This window comes from Myodes glareolus, chromosome 22, assembly GCF_982192425.1.
Source record: "Myodes glareolus chromosome 22, mMyoGla1.1, whole genome shotgun sequence".
Lineage (NCBI taxonomy): Eukaryota > Metazoa > Chordata > Mammalia > Rodentia > Cricetidae > Myodes > Myodes glareolus.
In genome coordinates, this window is record NC_142047.1 from 38018601 (window position 1) to 38037490 (window position 18890).

General features: G+C 49.3%; 1 protein-coding gene across 3 annotated transcripts in view; it reads left to right on the forward strand.

Moving 5' to 3' along the window:
* Il34 (interleukin 34) overlaps positions 1–18890 on the forward strand; it is a 59562-nt gene that overhangs the window by 39423 nt on the left and 1249 nt on the right. Inside the window, exons 1-5 of one of the 3 annotated variants that reach the window (XM_085681728.2) lie at positions 8032–8331; positions 8420–8824; positions 13016–13149; positions 14430–14507; positions 14764–14925. In XM_085681728.2, the coding sequence (XP_085537854.1) occupies positions 8797–8824; positions 13016–13149; positions 14430–14507; positions 14764–14925 (402 nt within the window). In that variant the 5' untranslated portion in view covers positions 8032–8331; positions 8420–8796. Of the gene's footprint in view, positions 1–8031; positions 8332–8419; positions 8825–13015; positions 13150–14429; positions 14508–14763; positions 14926–18890 lie in introns of those variants that run through there. The other 2 variants (XM_048437264.3, XM_048437263.3) reach the window with 2 other exon arrangements.

Sequence of the window (18890 nt, forward strand, 5' to 3'; positions counted from 1 at the left end):
CGGGAACTGGGATTAACAGATTGCTGGGAATTGTCATGTGGGTACGAGAGTTAAACCCATGTCCTTTGGAAGAGCAGCCAATGCTCTTAACAACTGAGTTGTCTCTTTAGCCTTCAGGGACTTTCGTCTTACCATGAGGAACTAATTACCTCCTTAACTCTCCCAAATCATGTTCTAAAGGCCCCGTCTCTAAATGCCATCATATTAGTTGGGTTGGAGTGACATAACTTTTAAAAACTAGTAGATTTGTGGCTGGGCAGTGGTGGCGCATGCCTTTAGTCCCAACACTCGGGAGGCAGAGGCAGGTGGATCTCTGTGAGTTCGAGGCCAGCCTGGTCTATAAGAGCTAGCTCCAGGACAGGCTCCAAAGCTACGGAGAAACCCTGTCTCAAAAAACCAAAAAATTAGTAGATTTGTGTGTGTGTGTGTGTGTGTACGTGTGTGTTTGTGTGAATTTATGTCCTATGTGCAGGTGCCCATGGAGACCAGAAGAGGGCATCGATCCCCTGGAATTATAGTCTGTAGTGAGCTGCCCAGTGTGGGTGCTGGGAACTGAACCTTGGTCCTCTGGGAGCACAGGAAATGCTCTTAACCCTTGAGTCATCTCTCCAGCCCTTACATTTTACTTTTTTTTTGCACATGTATGTGTGTGGACACATACATACTATGACATACATGTAGAGAGATGGGGACAACTTGTGGGAATCAGTTCTTCCTTCACCATGTGGGCTCTGGAGACTGAACTCAAATTGTCAGACTTGGGAATGATGAGACATCTCACTGGCCCAGAAGTGACTCAGATATTCAGTTCATAAGATTCCACGGATGAATGAACCTTGGGAACGTGGTGCTAAGAGAAAGAAGCCAGGGGAAAGGACCATGTCCTACGCAGCTCCATCTGTATGAAATGTCCTGGTCAAGCCAAGCCATAGAGACAGAATATTGGTAGTGCAGAGTCTGCACAGGAAACAGAATAAAAATATATAAATATTATTTATTTATTTTGAGACAGAGTTCCTCTGTAGCTTTGGAGCCTGTCCTGGAACTTGCTCTGTAGACCAGGCTGGTCTCGAACTCACAGAGATCTGTCTACTTCTGCCTCCCAAATGCTAGGATTAAAGGCGTGAGCCAACACTGCCCAGCCCCAGAATCTATATTTCTGAGTAAGTTTACCCAATACTCAATTCCTACTAAAGAAATACAACTTCAGTTCTGGGGCATGAATTTTAACACAGAACCAACTGCTGGCCACACATAGGAAAGCTGTCAGGGGTTGGACAGAAAATAGATATATTCTGGGTGTCAGGAATGCAACTCGGTAGAGTGCTTGCCTAGTAGGCAGGAAGCCTGAGCAGCAACATACAACAGGCGCGGCAGGACATGGCTGTGGTTCTAACACTTGGGGTGGAAGCAAAGGGTGCAGGAGTTAGCTCAGGTTTATTCTTGACTGTATCTACCAAGTCTGAGGCCAGCCTGGTATTATTCCCTCAGAGAAGGAGGGAAGAAAGAAAGGAAGGAAGGAAAAAGAAAAGAGGGCTGGCAAAATGGCTAGGTGGGCAAAAGCGGTTGCCACAAAATCTGATAGCCTGGCTGGGATCCTTGGATCCCACAGCGGGAGGAGCAAATCGACTCCACAGTTGTCCAGGATCTCTCTCTCTCTCTCTCTCTCTCTCTCTCTCTCTCTCTCTCTCTCTCTTTCTCTCTCTCTCTCTCTCTCTCACACACACAGAGAGACAGAGAGAGAGACAGAGAGAGAGACAGAGAGAGAGACAGAGGCAGACAGACACAGAAATATAATAACACATTTAAAAATTATAGAAGAAAACAGAACTAAACAAAAGCTAACACATTAAAAAATTAAAAAAGAAAACAGAACTAAACAAAAACAGATACAGGAACTGTGTATGGATCCTGCCTAATCTATTAGCCCAGAGCCCGTGTCTGCCTATATAGTTCATACCCCCACCCTTCAGTTAGTTTCCTGTAGCTAGCTTTAAACTCACTTAGTAGCCAAGGATGACCTTGAACTCTTGATCCTCCTACAGGTGCCTCCCAAGCGTGTCACCACACCCAGCTGTCCCCTTTATCCATGCCATAGGCTCAGCCCGTTTCCTTCCACCTTCTCCCCATTCAGAGCATCTGTTGGTCCAGCCCTGAGCCCTGAGCTCACTGCCTGAGCCTCCTACGTTCTTAAGGGGCCCTGGCTTGATTCCCAGGAAGAAAATGAGTTGGGAGGCCCGGATATGGCCTTGGGCCAGTTCCCTCCCCGTCTAGGTCTCCCGGTCTCAACTCTAGGATGTGGGTTTGTAAGGAATGCCTCTGAAGTCTTCTGGGGCTTGTCCTGCTTAAAGAAAAGTGGCCAGGCTGGGCAGGTGACCCAATATTCTGCCCCCTAATACTTTTACGTCATACCTGGCCTCTTTGGGGGAGAAGAATGTTCCAGGTAGGTGTAATAGCTGGGTTGCAAACACGGCCCCAGTTGTTTACCCACACCCATCCAGGGCCTTACAACGCAGCTCTGCTCCTTTCATCAGAAAGCGGAGTCTGTCTGTCCTGAGTGATGGAAGTAGTTGGTGTCATTGTTCTGAGCGTAGGACTTAGGGAGGACTTGACTCACTTTCTTGGCCTCCTTTTTTGGGCTTCTGTTGTGAGTATTAGCCTAGGGTATCCCTGAAGGATGTGATCCCAGTGAAGTCAATCTAGATCAGTTAGCATTCTGCAAACTCATCAGCATGAGTGGGGCTACCCTGGGCTACACTGCACCAGCCAAACTCAGATGGAGGTCAACCGAATCCAGCTTGAACCAGCAGAGTCCAACCTGGGCCAGCTGAGTCCAGTTTGGGTCAGAGAACTCAGCCGGATCAGTTAAACCCAGGCAGGCTCAGCGGAGCTCAATGTACAACAGCTGAGTCCAGCAAAGATCAGTGGAGATTAGCTTGGATCAGCCAAGCCCAGGAAAGAGTAGCCGAACTCCATATGCATCAACCAGGCCCACTCTTGATCAATGAAGATCAACCCAGATGGCCTCATCCTCGCCTACAGTTCATGAAACACAAACTCTTTCAGCCTCTATTGAGTGGTGATTGTGGTAGAGCCGGTAGAGGCTTCCTGGGAACTCTCAGAGCTTCATGCGTAGGTCCTGACTGTTTCCTTGTATGTCTTCTGTGCTGCTGAACTGGCTCCAGAACTCAACAGAACTTAGATTCCAACGCTCCCTCTTTGAGGAAGAGGCACTAGTTAGTCCTCAGGCAAGGAAAGACCAAAGCAGGTTACTTGGGAAGAAGGGGGACAGTGAGAGGATTCTAACTTGGGTGGATAGCTCAAAGGTGGAGTTCCTTAAAAAGAAGAAAAAAAAAAGTAAGAGTCCAAATTGTAGGCTATGATGTAGCACAGTGGTAGAGCGCTCTTGTCTCAAGCTCTCGCTTTGATCCCTGGTAAGACACGAAAGGGCAGTGGTGGCACCTCTCATAATCAATCCCAGTACAGGAGGCTGAAGTGTGAGGAACAGAAGTTGAAGGTAATCTTTGAGGCTACACGCTGAATTTGAAGCTAGTCTAGGATCCAGACATAAAACCTTGTCTCAAACAAACAAACAAACAAACAAACAATTCAAGTTCTACCTGCAGAATTAAAGAATAAAATAGTTCACTGCGTCACTGCGGTATTATAAACAACACCAGACTTCCATCTGTCCCTTCTCCCCAGCTTCTACTTTCTACAGATAGGAATTTAAGCAAACAAACAGCAAGCAAGCAAACAAACAAACAAACAAAAAAACCAAACAAAACAGCTAACAGCCAGGCGTGGCGGCACACAGCTTTAATCCCAGCACTGGGAAGGCGAAGGCAGAGGCAGGTGGATTTCTTGAGTTCAACACCAGCCTGTTCTGCATAGATGAGTTCCAGGACTACACCATGAGACCTTGTCTCAAAGTAAAAACAAAAGCAAAAACAGCTCTCAAGGGCTGGAGGTGTAGCTCATTGGAAAAGACAAGAATGACCTCAATTACCTCTAACATGCTGTCAGCCCTACGCTCAAACCCCAGTCCCACAAAACCAATACACCCAGCTGTGTCCAATCCCTCCCAATTCATGCAATCAAGTCCTTGCTTCCCTCCATGGAGGATTTAGCTCATTCAGTCCCTTCCCTCCCCCTACACCTGCCCTCTCTCTGACCCTGCCCCTGCCCCAGGACTCTGGAGTCATGACTTAGTGAGACTGATATTTGCTTTTCCTTTCTTTCTGTGACTTTGAAACTGCTCTTCATCGGGGAACTATGCTGACCACTCCACCCCCCTTTTTTTGTCCTTTCTTTCCACAAGTTTCCCAATAATGCCGTGGGCCCCAGGGGTGGGGTGGGGCAGACTGGGAAAGGCGTAAACCCTTCATCCACCTCCATCCCTCTGTTCTCACCCTGAGATGGGGACAGAGAGGTAGAGACAGAGAAATCCAGGCAGGCTCTGCCCTCCCAGGATCTGAGGAAGTCACAATCTTGAGGATAGAAAGATGGCAGGGTAGGGTTGGGTCTCATTGCCAGGGAGGGCAAGGCTGTGGGCTCTAAACAGGACCTTCTTTTGCTGCTGCACTTCCTGTTGCTACGCTAAACACCATGGCCAAGGTAACTTACAGAAGGAAGCAATTTATTTGAACTTATGATTCCAGAGAGTTAAGAGTCCATGATGGTGGAGTGGAGGTGGCAGGTGGGGTGGCTGGAACAGCAAGCTGAAAGCTTGCATCTTGAGCCCTGAACTCCAAATGGTGAGTCTTTAAACTCTTAAAGTCGGCCTTGAGTGACACCCTTCCTCCAACAAAGCCACACCTTAGCCTCCCAAACAACACTACCAACTGGGACCAGATATTCAAATGTCTGAGACTATGGGGGGGGCATCTCATTTAAACCACCACAGCCCGTCGCCTCATGTCCCCTGTGCCCATACCCCAGATCCAAACTCTGTTGTCAGACACCGTCCTATTGGCAACTTCCTTGGAGTTTTCTCCTGCTTTCCCATTCCAATGGGGCTCATACTGGGGCTACAGACTTGATATATGTGTGACCCAAAGTTGGCCCTGCCTCTGTTTCCCACTTGGCTTCTCCATTGGGAACACACAAACCGAAATGCATGGTGGGGTTCAATGCTGGAGTCCTTTCTGAATGAAGAAGCGGCAACAGGGGCTGAGGATGTGGCTCAGCAGGAAAGAGGACCTGAGTTTTAACTCCTGGTACCCAAGCAGAAATAAATAAATAAACAGGCTTAGCTATACATGTACCTAAACCCCCAGTGTTGTGGAGGAGGTAGACAGGAGGGGGGTGGGGGGGTTGGAGGTGGAGTGTCCTGCTGCCAGCCTAGCTTCAGGTTCAGTGAGAGGCCCTGCCTCAAAGAAATACGGTGGAGTGTGATTGAGCAGGACACCTGAAACCCTCCTCTGACTTCTGTGCATGTATATGGTCATGCATCTGCACACACGTGTGTGTCCACTACACACACACACACACACACACACACACACACACACAGAGTACAACAGAATTTCTTCCGTTTGGACAAGGTGAAGAACCCCTTTGTTGTGTGTGCTGTGTGAGGAGGTCTGGACTATAGAACACCCCTGCCCCCAGCCAAATCCTGTGCAGGGGAGAGTTCAAGATAAGGAGTGGTGGTGGGCAGCCCAGGCTCTGAGACTGGCATGAAGACCCGACGGCCTAAAGGGCAGCGTGACGTGACTCAAAGTCACAGAAGGACTTGAGAGGTGGAAGCTTCCACTCACACCGAAGCCTGTCCACTGAGGACTTTGATGTTTTTCATCATCATCAAAGACTGGATCGGTTCAAATTCTTCTTTATTGGAGATAGACATACAATGATTTGTTTACACAAGAGGCAACTATTAACAGGCCACGTCAACATGACAACACCCCAGATTCATCATGTCAAGTGGAAGAAGCGACACACAAAATCTATACCTCAAGATGGCATTTCTGTGACATTCCGGGGAGGGGGTAGTGCTGGACGGAAATCAGATGGGTGGTGTTAGTGCCGCTGTGGGAAGAGGCGCTCACTACAGAGCAACAGAGGCGGGGGATTTTTTTTGGGTGAAGGAAGTGTTTTATAAATGGAATATTGCTGGACCATGGTGGCACATGCCTTTAATCCCAGCACTTGGGAGGCAGAGGCAGGTGGATCTCTGTGAGTCTGAGGTCAGCCTGGTCTACACAGATCAAGTTCCAGGACAGCCATGACTGTTACACGGGGAAACCTTGTCTCAAAAATAAACATACAAAACAAAACAAAACAGAATAAAAATAGCCAGGCGTTGGTGGTGCCCTCTTTTAATCCCAGCACTTGGGAGTCAGAGGCAGGCAAATCTCTGAGTTTGAGGTCAGCCTGGTCTACAGAGCTAGTTCCAGGACAACTAGGACTGTTACACAGAGAAACCCTGTCTTGGAAACAAAACAAAATAAAAAACCAAATGGGTTATTGTAGTGGTTACATAGCTCTATGAATTTGTCAAAATTCTTAGTTATACATTAAAAACTATACACACATACGTGTGTGTGTGTGTGTGTATGTGTATGTATGTATATAAGACTTCCATAACATGCAAGTAACAATGAAAAGATACAGGATACAGTTGGGACTGGGAATGTACCTGGGTTAGTAGAGTGCTTGTCTAGCCTGCATGAAGTCCTCGGCTTGAGCTCATCCCTGTATAAATGGAGTGTGGTGAAGCATGCATGCCTGTAAGCCCAGCTCTCAGGAGGTAGGGACCAGATCAGGAGTTTAAGGTCATCCTTGACTGCACAGCCACCAAGTGTGAGGCCTTCGAGAGCCAATATGAGACTGTGTCCTGGGGGAGCATGGCTAGTGTAGGTGGCATAGGAAGGGTCACTGGAGTGGGATGGGGGGGGAAGGAGGAGGAGTAGGGATCAGAAGAAGGGAGGGCTGAGGTCCAGAGTCTTAACCCAGGGTAAATCTGAGCAATGCACTTAGTGGATGTGGCCCTGGCTGCTTCAGAGGCTCTGAGGAGGAGGGCTAGCATGTCTGCTGTGCTGTTTTGTTTTAGACGGAGTCTTATTATGTAGCCCATGCTTACCTGAAACTTGTTATGTTGCCCAGGCTAGCCTTAGCCAAAAATTCCTTGGGCAGCCCAGTCTGGGTCTTGGTCTTCCTACTTCCTAGCTTCTTGGCTTCTTTGCTGGGACTTGACCTCAGGGCCTCCTGTATACTCACCAAGCTCTCTACCACTGAGCTGCAGCCCCAGCCAAGGGCCAGCAATTTGGTACAATTCAGTACATTCCATAGGTATGTCACAGATGGAATGATGGAGAGGGTCTCCCCCATCACATCTGTTCGCCCCATCCCCCTTCCCTGTGTCCTAGAGTGGTGGGCATTTCTCCTGACCTAAGCCGATAGATACGGGGAGAGGAAATCCCGAAGGGATGGAATAGTGCCATGTGAGAAACCCAGTTTCCAGGCTGTCTCTGCCCAGGGCCCGCGATCTGCTGGGACTGGGAAAAGTGGGGGAGTGTGTTGGGCTCTTTGGGGGTGTTGACTTTCAGGGTTAATCACCAGCAGGCCAGGCTGAAATTCCTCTTGCATACTTTTTAAAACAGAACAGAACAAAACAAAGCAAAGCAAAGCAAAGCAAAACAAAACAAAACAAAACAGGGTTTCTCAGTCTGTGCCATAACCCTGGCTGTCCTGGAATTCTCTCTGTAGACCAGGCTGGCTTTGAACACAGAGATCCACCTACCTCTGCCTCTGCTGGGATTAAAGATGTGCGCCACCACACCCAGTCTTTTGTTTGCTTTTTAGAGACCAGAGTCTTGCTATGTAGCCCCGTCTGGCCTCTTCATCCTCCTGCCCCAGCTGCTAGCATGCTGTGACCTCCCTGTTGTGTTCCCACAGCTGGCTACGATGTTTGTTTATTTCTTGGTGTAAGTATGCCCCATGCAACATTCGGTACCTACAGTATTACACATCAAATACTTCCCCAGAAAAAGTGTTCCTTGATCTGGAATTCAAATGAAACTGGCCCATCGGTTTTTATCTGACTGGGGACACGGATGGGTGACAGAAAATAGCTAGATGGCAGTGAATGCAGGGTGAGACATCTTCCACTCCTCAGCCTTCCCTGTAGCATGTGTCACTTGGAATTGACCCGGCGCCTCACCTCCTCCAGACAGCCTCCTGGATTGTAAACTCCACTGTTCCTGTAGTCTCCGCTCAGGGCTGCCAGCCCCAACTTGTAGACTCGCTCACTCCTTGGCCCTGGAGTTATTCCTTGCGTGTGAAGACCAGGCTGGGTGTCTTAGTACTGGCCGCGGGGACAGCTTGGTGCGTGGTGGGTCTTCCTTTGCTGGCTTGTGGCTGAGTGGCAGCCTCGCTCTTACATAATCAGTCTCTCTCCTCCTTCTTTTTCCAGAGCTAGACTTCACACCGAGCAGCGGCGGCAGTCGGAGAAACCAGAGAAAGCGCCACCCAGCTCCAGATTCCAAGAGGCCTGCTGGGGACTCCCTTCTCTTCCTCCTCTTCCTTCCGAGACCCCAAAGCCACAGTCTCACACCAGCTCCCGAGCTGCAATGGGACTGGCAGCCACCGCCCCCTGGCTGTCCTCCGCCCTGCCAAGCAGATAGGGCGGTAGCTACCCCAGGAGTACCTGCCCCCTCTCAACCTGGGCCAGCCCTTCCCGACTTGGTGGCCACCCTTGCTGACCCGAGGCCATGTAGGTCCTAGCTCAGGCCACTGGACACACTGCTGGGGACAGTGCCTCTGCTCTCAGGGGGCACCCAGTGCACCATCATGCCCTGGGGACTCGCCTGGTTATACTGTGAGTACTGGGGGGAGGGGGAGTTATACCTGGGGATCCTGTCCTGGAAGGTCTTGGTGGGTGGGTGGCTCTACTGTAACCATAGCAACCAGGGCAGCTCTTGTTGGTAAGAAGTTGGGATGCTTTCCAGAGGGTTTCAGGCAGCCTCCGGGATGAGAGATCCACGGCCACCCTCTGCTCTGTCTGCCTCTGACCTCAGGCTCAGATGTACAAGCTGAGTGGTCACAATGGAGGCAGGATGGGGCAGGCGCTGGGGTGGGTGGCAGCTTCTCACCTCTGTAGTTTCATTGGCTCTGGGGTGCAGGGTGGGGACAGAGGTTGTAGAGAGAGGATTTCCATCCTCCTGGGTGTGGCTAGTTGGGGGTAGGGCAGGCACAACACGTGGGGCAGGAGAGGCCTGGGGAAGGAAGCCGCCAGCCCCCTCCACCCCTGCCTCCACAGCAGGTCAAAATTAAAAAAAAGAAAGACAATGACGTTACTGATAAAAAGAAGAGTAAGTTGAAACAAGGATAGAAATCAGCAAAGGACCTGTAGGATGTTTATAGCTGCTGGGTGGGAAGCCAGGCTGAGCCCCTCACAGACTCCAAGACTCAATGGCAGCCGCAGGCTGTTGCAGAGTCGTTGTGACAAGGACCTGGCCTGCTTTGCACCTCCCGGCCCCACCGCCACAAGTTATTTATGTCAAATAAATGCGGGCAGGGGCTGAAACCACAAGTCTCCAGAGAAGAGCTGGGCACAGTCTGTGACTGGTGCCCGGACACTGCAAAGGGTGGGGACATTCGGAATGGGTGAAGTTGCCAGACAGACCCAGTGTTCTGGAAGCTTCCACCTCTTAATGGAACATGGGTGGTAGCGTGGGTGAGGGTCTTTTCGAGGAGGACACAAAGGTTTGGTGATAGACAGTGATAGATGTAGGGTGATGGGGATAGCTCTCCAAGCAGGGACGAGTGTGTGTGGTGGGGCTGAGGGGTTCGGATGGAAGGGGCAGGCAGGTCATGCGCAGGCTCCTGAGGCCTTAAATACCAGGCAGAGGACTGAGGGATTAGGTATCTGAGGGTCAGTTCTTGAGGTGAAGCAATCACACTTAAAGATTCAGTTTCAGTATTTTTAATTACGTGTCAATGTGTGGGTGTGTACACATGAGTGCTAGTGGCCCTTGGAGGCCAGAAGTATTAGATCTTCTCGGAGCTGGAGTTACCGCCACAGACATGGTGCTGGGAACTGAACTCAGGTCCTCTAGAAGGGCGGAAAGCACGCTGAACCACCGAGCTACCTCTCCAGTCCCAAGTGATTAGATTTATTTACTTATTGTGTTGGTGTGTGTGTAAGTGTGTGTGTGTGTGTGTGTGTGTGTGGTGTATGTGTGTGTATCATGGTATGCATGTGTAAGCCAGAGGAAGTGTAGGTCCTGGGAATTGAACTCAGGCCCTAGGGCTTGTTGGCAAGTGTCTTTATTGGCTGAGCCATCTCTCTAGCCCCACCTGAGGGGAAGTGAGGCTGGAAATGAATGCAAGTAGGAGGGGAGCTTCAGATGGCATCTCTCAGGACTTGGCAAGGACTGGCTGCGGGGAGAGATGGGCAGGGCAGGGGCCCCACATTGCAGGGGACTGAGGATCTTGGGGGATGTAGGCTCCCTTAACGTATCACTATGAATTTGTGACTCAGCTCTATCGAGGTATTTCCTCTTAGTTCTGGGGACTGGAGGTCTGAAATTGGGGTCACTGGCCACCATAGCTTCTGAAGGCTCTAGGGGAGGGTCCTCCTGCCTCTTCCAGATTTCTTGTGACTGCCTGTGTCCCTTGTCAGGTGGCAGCATTGCAAGCTTGCACATCACCCCCATCTGCAAGTCCTTTCCCTCTGCACGATCTTCCTCCTGGAATAGCAGTCATTAGAGCTAGGCTTTCCCCAAGCCCAGGACGATCTCACATCAACAGCCTTTGTTTTAATTAACACCTGCAAAGAACCTGTTTCCAAATAAAGTCATTCTGAGATTCCAGGTGAATAAGAATTTGGGAGGGGGACACTATTCAATCCATTAAGCAGGTTTGTGTGTTGTGGCACCTGTGTGGCAGGCAGTCAAAGGACAGTTCTCTCCTACCGCGTGGTTCGTGGGATTGAACTCAGGTAATCAGACTTGGTGGCAAGCCCGTTTGCCCACTGAGCCATCTTGTTGGCCTAATACTGGTTGTGTTTATCTGTTCCTTCAGCCCAAGACTGTGTTAGGTGTATAGCAAAGACTGATTCTTGCAAGCTTGTCTCCTTGCAAGAACGTGATTGTCAGCTGGGTGGTGGTGGCGCACGCCTTTAATCTCAGCACTTGGGAGGCAGGGGCAGGCAGATCTCTGTGAGTTCGAGGCTAGCCTGGTCTACAGAGCGAGTTCCAGGACAGCTAGGGCTACACAGAGTGGTTGTCAGAGTTCTGCAGGTGGGGAGGGCAGGAGCTGTGGCTCATATGGAGTGCAGGGCCTGAGCAGACCCAAGCATCATGGTAAACATTGGTCCTAGGGCTTGGTCCAGCAAGTGGGAACAAGCGGGATGGGCTGGGAGGAAGGGGAGGGAAGCTAAGAGGGAGCATGGTCCAGGCCAGTGGAGATAGAAAGACAAACACCTTCAAGGTGGCAGGAAAGGGAAGACCCGGTTAGTGATGACAATGATGACAGACTGGGGAGGGGCCTCAGCCTGCCTGGCTGTCTTGGTGAAAAGGAAAGGGGAGAAAAGAAAAGGCAAAAGATAATTATTGGTTTTGACAATAATAATAGATAGTAAGTTGGATATGGTGACACACACCTTTAATCCCAGCACCCAAGAAGGAGAGGCTGGTGGATCTCTGTGAGTTCAAGCTAGTCTGGTCTTCATAGAAAGTTCTAGGCCAGCCAGGGATGCATAGTGAGAGACCGTGTTTTTTTGTTTTGTTTTGGTTTTTTTTTTTGGTTTTTTTTGTTTTTAGAGATACTTATTGAATAACATTAAAAAAAATGTCCTAGAATGTAAAGACGACTGTAATAATCTTCCACAGAAATTTGGCATATTTGTTTTTTTGAAAGCACAGGAAATCAATTAATAAACCTAAAGTCATCCTATGCATCGCCCATACTGATGGCGCGGGCTCCCTTAAGAGGGTCGCTAAACATATCTTAAGTATTTCATCACCATGAGTCATCTCTCCGACAAGGAAATAAATGTTAAGAAGGGATAATGATGCTGTGTAAGTCTTTGTCCATAAATCTGTCCTGTTTTCTTTCTAGTTTATGAGTTTAGTGGGTCAGCATTCGTGGGTCAAAGGTTGTAGAGTTTAATTCCATTTTATTATTAAATGTGCCAAGTGTATTTCCAGGCTGAGAGCTCTTTTGGCAGCATCAGGATTATTAAAATGAAATGATCTCATAAAAACCTTTCCATTTCCTTGAAATCCCTGGTTGGCTTTGTGTGTATTTGTTTCTCTGGTTACAGACTGAATCCAATTGTTCTCATTTGAATTTATTTCTCTTAATAGTGAGGTTGGCCTTTTGGGTGTCGTTTTCTCTTCTATGTTTCTCTCATTCTCTTGACCCCTATTCATATTTTTTGTAAGTTCTCTCAAATACTTTTTTTTTCTGTTTACGTGTGCAGATCTGGAGAGTTGTTTTTGAGGCTACAGTGACACCTAGTGGTAATTCCTGGTACTGTTTCAAAAGACTTGCCATTGTTGGGACAGACGGTGTATGTGGTCTGTTTAGCATCCCAGAGCCTTCAGACTGGAAGGAGCTATAGCCCTTTTGGTACATCTAATGGAGGAGAATGCCAAGGTCATATAGTTCACAGAAGAAAGTGTCTGAGTCACCAAAAGCCATTTTAAGATCTGGAACTAGACTTTGTATCCAAAGCTCTGAAGGGAAAATCAAGCAACAGTTGTGAAACCTGTAACACCAAGGAAGGGGCTGAGAGTGCCCACAAAACAGGAAGTAGGGGAGATTGGAGACCAGACTTCGGGTGTCTCCCTGAGGACTCTGCTGCCCAGGGGTAGGATGGGCTTGCTATTCCAGGGCTCTGCTCCCCTGCATTTCCCATCAGTACTTGCCAACCTTGAAAATGGATGATAGTTGACACAGCTGTGCACAGCAGGGGGTGTGAGTTGACACAGCTGTGCACAGCAGGGGCGTGCACACACACAGTGCTCGGTGCTCATAGGCTCTCGTTGGCTGTGGCCCACAGGTCTTGGGATCCTACTTGGCATGACTTTGGGGAACGAGAATTTGGATATGTGGACTCTGACCCAAGATAAGGAGTGTGACCTTACGGGCTACCTTCGGGTCAAGCTGCAGTACAAGAACCGGCTTCAGTACATGGTAACCGGAAGGGCGCCAAAACGGGTCCCTGTTCCCAAGTCCCAAGGCTCACCTGGAGCTGCGCTCACTTCCCACCCCAGATATGTCAGCTCCAGTGTTTTAGTGACATTGTCCATCTTGGTCTATCACATAACCAAGTGTATAAGTGGATCACCTTCCACCGGCTCCCTCCTTCTTCACCGACCTTTAACCTACTTCCATATGGCTTTCAGCCTATAACTCAGAAAAGGTCTCCAGGGACTCACTTTGGACAAAGACCTTCAAGTCAGAAAATGGTTCCTTTTTTGGAGACTGGAGATGTCCAAATGGTGTTGTAGTGTTTCTACATGGCTAGATTTTTATTTGTTTCTCTCTCTCTCTCTCTCTCTCTCTCTCTCTCTCTCTCTCTCTCCTCCCCCACCCTCCTCCTTTAAGACCTAACTTACTACATATATTTGGGACTGGGCAGCCAGGAAACGAAAGAGCGGTCTCCTTCAACACCATGGCCTTGAACTTCTAACCCTCCTGCTTCTGCTTTCTGAGGGTCAGGATCACAGATGGGTGCCAATGAGCCTGGTCACGCTGTGATGAGGCCTTATGCAAACCCAGGCCTTGTCTATGCTGGGCAAGCACACTACCATCCCTGGCCCTTGTTTTGCTTTATTGATACAGGGTCTCATTATGCTGGAGAGGCTGATTTTGAACTTGAGATCTTCTCACTTCAGCTTCTTGAGTTCTGGGCTTGCAAGCATGTGCCCAGCTCTTTAGGACTGTCTTTCAAACTGTTTTTGTTGAGAAGTCATTCATATCCCATACGACCCACTAACTGAAAGCATAGAACACAGGCTGGTGAGGTCTGATGACCTGAGTTTAATTCCCAGAACCCACATAAAGGTGGAAGGAGAGAACCGACCCCAGTGTTGAGGCATGTGGATGCCTGCACACACACACACACACACACACACTATTAATAATAACAACAAATAATAAGGTATCTGGCTCATTGGTGCTTAGTGTGTTCACAAAGCTGTGCAAAGGTTGCCTCTGTAAGCATCAGACGATCCGCACTCCTCACCTCCAAAGTAACATGTCTTCCTCAAAGCCCTTGGTCCATACCCTGGGCCTAAAACTTCAGCCCTTATAAAACTGTGTATCTGACTTCACCTTCCCTTTGTCTCGGGGGGAAAGAGCTGTTTTCTCGTTAGAGGACCTGTCTACCTGTCACTGTTAGGCCGGGTCCCTCTCTGGGGGTCCTGTCTAAGCCGTTTCTGCTTCTGACCTCACACTTTGTTCCTCCCCAGAAACATTACTTCCCCATCAACTACAGGATCCCTGTGCCTTATGAGGGGGTGCTCAGAGTCGCCAACATCACGAGGCTGGTGAGGATTCCTCCTGGGATGGGGAGCTTCTGCCTTCCGCGATGCCCTCAGAAGCATGTGGGTCCTCGGCAGGTTGTCCGACTGACCAGGGGCCTTGCCCTAGCCACTCCAGGCAGCCTGCGGCTGTCCTAGGCCCCAGGTTGTCTGCTGGCCACAGTGGTGACTGCGGCTGCTCCCAGGCAGTGGCAAGTCCTTGGGGTGGGGTCGCAGCCCAAAGGCCTGGCTTGCATTTCTGCGATCTCTCCGGTCCCTGCAGCAGAAGGCCCGTGTGAGCGAGCGGGAGCTGCGGTACCTGTGGGTCCTGGTGAGTCTCAACGCCACCGAGTCTGTGCTGGACGTGCTGCTCCAGGGTCACCCATCCTGGGATTATCTGCAGGAAGTTCAGACGCTGCTGGAGAATGTTCAGCGGAGCCTCATGGTGAGCTATGGGCATGCGTGTGGGTCTGCAGAGGGAAAGTTCTGGCGTGTGCTGAGGATGTGGGGGGCAGGGGAATGGGGTGCAGGTGAAGTGACCAAGGGGGGAGGAGATGCCATGATTACCATGATGTAGCAGAGCAAATGAGAGCTGGGGTCGGGGACAGGAGGAACTTAGAACTCTCCCCCCTCCCCCCGCTGGCCCCAAGACAGGGTTTCTCTGTAGCTTTGGAGCCTGTCCTGGAACTAGCTCTTATAGACCAAGCTGGCTTTGAACTCACAGAGATCCACCTGCCTCTGCCTCCTGAATGCTGGGATTAAAGGCGTGCGCCACCACTTCCCCGGGCTCATCATTTTTATTTTATTACCCGTCGAGGCCAATTAGTGCTGCTCACTGAACTGTTCACCAATAAAGCTGGCTTGACTTTGTGCAGGCAACCAGAGTGAGTCCATGGACGCACGGGGAGCATCACAGCCATGAGACAGCATTTATTTGTTTGTTCGTTTGTTTAGAGACAGAGTCTCACTGCGAAGTCCTGCCTGGCCTGAAACTTGCTGTGTAGACCAGGCTTTGCCTCTCAGGCCCTGGGTCTGGGCCAAGCCAGGGAACCCTCTGACTTCGCTTCTGCATCTGAAAAGCGAGGCTCCTCCAATAAGGGGGAAAGAGAGGTGGGTGGCGGGGCTTTCCCTTTGGAAACTCTGCTGTGTAATATGGAAATCGCAGATCAACCCGTGACATTAGGTTTTTATCAAAACCCATGGAACACCAAGGGTGACCTCTGATGGCTATGACTTAGTTTAGAAAAAAATAGAAGGGAAAAGAGATGGTGTGGCCATCTGCAACCCAGGAGTCTGGAGGCTGAAGAACAATGTTAAATTTGAGGCCAGTCTGGGTTACATGGTGAGATCCTGTCTTGAAGACAAACCCCAAACCATCTGGTAGCCAACTCCTGGTAGTTGTAAAGTGACAGGCTTAGCTGCATGTCCCACCCGCCTCGGGCCCTTGGTGTGTGCCTACTGGGACCCACGTGCCACTCTGCTTAGCCTGCTGCCTGACCACCTTGGCCCAGGCCCAGACCATCTGACACAACCGTGAGCTCAGGGACAGGTGACTTTTGTCATAGCTGTCTAGAACCACTCCTGGATGGCCCTTCCAGCTCCTGCCAAGGTTATAGGAATCTGCCCTTTTATGTTTGTGGGCAATATGGGTGCCCTTTGCAAACTAAATCTGGCTTGAGGTAGAGGCCTTTCTTTTGTTTTACCCATAGAACAGACTCCAGGAGGCTCATGGAGTGAAGCTGGGGAGAGTGTGAGGGCCCCAGTCCTGATCTGGTCCTGGGCTCTCAGTATGGAAACATTGAACACAGATGATTTTAATATTTGGATGTAGCTGGGTGGTCCCTTTACCTTCCCCATTCCCCTGATGGAAGTTGAACCAGGTACTAGGTACTCACCCCCTCCACCACTGAGCTGTGCCCAGCTCTGCAGCCTTCAGTCCTCCTTCCTTCCTAACACTGTGAAGAGTCTGGGTCCTAGCTTTGAAGATGGATTTTACTTACCTTCTTTGATCACGGTAGTGTGATGTAAGAGGTTGGGTCTCGGGACCCAGACACTAGCTCTGTTCCCAGTTGTATAACCTTGAACAAGTCGTTCCACTCCTGGGCTTGCAGGGTTTCACTTGTAAAGGAAAGGGTTGATGCCTAAATCTTATCCAGTCACAAACTGCAGATTTGATGACCTCATCCTATCGCCTCATCCACTGGAATGGACTCTGGGTTCTGCATTATTTTGTTTTCTATTCAGCTTTCATTGTTTCCATAAGAACCTGGGCCTGGGGAGATGGCTCAGTGATCAAGAGCACTTGCTGCTCTCAGAGAGGATCCTGGCACCCAAGTTTGTTGACTCCCAGCTCAGATTCCAGGCAATCCAGCACCCTCTAGTGTCCCCCATAGGTACTCCCAAATACATGGAACACACACACACACACACACACAGACTCACACAGATGCACACTCATACACATAAATAAGAAAAAAAGTAATTTCAGGAAGAGGTAACTAAAACAAAGTCTTTGTTGGAGACCGTGGAGGCTGTGCTAAGAGGGAGCACACTTTGCAATGTAAAGGCTGCTATTTTGACTATTTTTAGTTTACAGTTCGGGGGCATTAATTACACTTCCAGGGCTGTGCATCTATCACCCCATCCATTTCTGGCACTCTTCCGTCACCTCACGCGGAAACTGTATACAGGAAGCAGTCATTTCTCACCTCTTTCCACCCCCAAAACCTATAATTTGTCTTTTTTTCCTATTATGTACTTGCTTTTTTTGGTATAGTTTCTAACATGGGTCATACACCATTTGTCTAGCTGCTTGCCCTTAGAGAAAGTTTTCTAACTTTATCTGTTGAATTGGACAAAGTTGAACAGACTCTAATCCCACACTTGGCAGAGAAAGCGTGACAGTTTTGTAAGATTGGAGCCAGTCTAGACTACATATTCAGACCTTGTCTCAAAACCAAAGCAAGAGCCAGGTGTAAAGGAGCATGTTTAATTCCAGCACTCAGGAAAGGCAGGTGGATCTCTGAGTTTGAGGCTAGCCTGGTGTTCACAGCGAGTTCCAGGTAGTCAGAGCTACATAGTGAGACCCTGTCTCACAACAACAATGTACAAAAGAAAGAACACCCACCAAAAGCAAAGCCAGTGAAGATCATACACTGGGTTCAGGGTACAGTTTGATAGTAGAGTGATTGTCCAGTACTTGTGAACCCCTAAGTTCAAACCCCAGCTCTGGAAAAAGAAAGTGTACTAATAGGAGTGAAATTGCTGGGTTACGAGGCGATGCTCTGCCAGCTGGGTCATGTGGCGATGCTATGACAGCTGGGTCACGTGGTAATGCTATATTAAGCTTTTTGAGGATCTGCTTATTAGCATTTAGCTATTTTTCTTTGTTTGTAGAGTCAAGGTCTCTGTTCTGTGTCCGTGCTGGCTTAGGCTTGTGTTCCTTCCGCATCCCCCAGTCTCCCGAGCGAGCGAGAGGTTATAGGTGTATGCCGCCATGTCCAGCTTCCGGCTGTTCTTCAGCTTTTGGAAGAATATCCCGACTGCTGTTTCAGACCTTGAGTGTCTCTGATGAAGACTCAGTGGCCCTTGGTGGTGGTGGTTGTCACTAGGCAAGGGTGTATATGTGTGTGTGTGTGTGTGCGCGTGCGCGCGTGCTTTGGTCATCTTCATTCTTCCTGCACAGGAATTGGGCTGTGGGCTGGCTTCCTTTCTCTTCCAGCATCCTTATTCCATCTTTGGCCGTTACTTTTCTAGGCTGCTGTAATGAATTAGCTCAAACTGGGTGACTTAAACCAAAGTGTATTTTTTCACACTTCTGGAACCCAGAAGTCTATAATCAAGACCTTAGCAGGGACATCTTTCCCAAAAGGTCCTTGCTTCTCCCAGCCTTAGGTAGCGTTTCCTATTCCTTGGCTAAAGGCCCCATCATACTGATCTATCTCATTCTTCTCATATAGCTCCTGTCCAGTATCTCTGTCTTTCTGCCCTTTCTTTATAAAGAGATCCCAGGACTGGGGATGTAAAGAGCTGGTCTAGCATACATAGGGCCTTAGGCTCTATTCCCAGCACACAGAGGGTAAACACTGATTAGTCATTAGATTTAACATCCACTCTAAAAACAAAATGATGTAAAGTTGAGAACACTAATTACATCTCCCCAATTTCCAAAAAAGGGCCCCGTTCACAGGTACTGAAGGGTAGGACTGAGGCTATTTTGAAAGGTCTGGGGCACAGAGTTGAGCCCAGTGCTTTATTTGGGCTACAGCCACCTTTGGGAAAGCTGTCCTTAAACTCAGGCCCTACCGTTCCCATGATACCTCGACAGTGGCCCTGGACGTCCAGGACCAACAGCGCTCTCCTTGCTGTCCCTTCTGATAAGCTTTGTGACGAGAAGCAATCTGAGCTTGG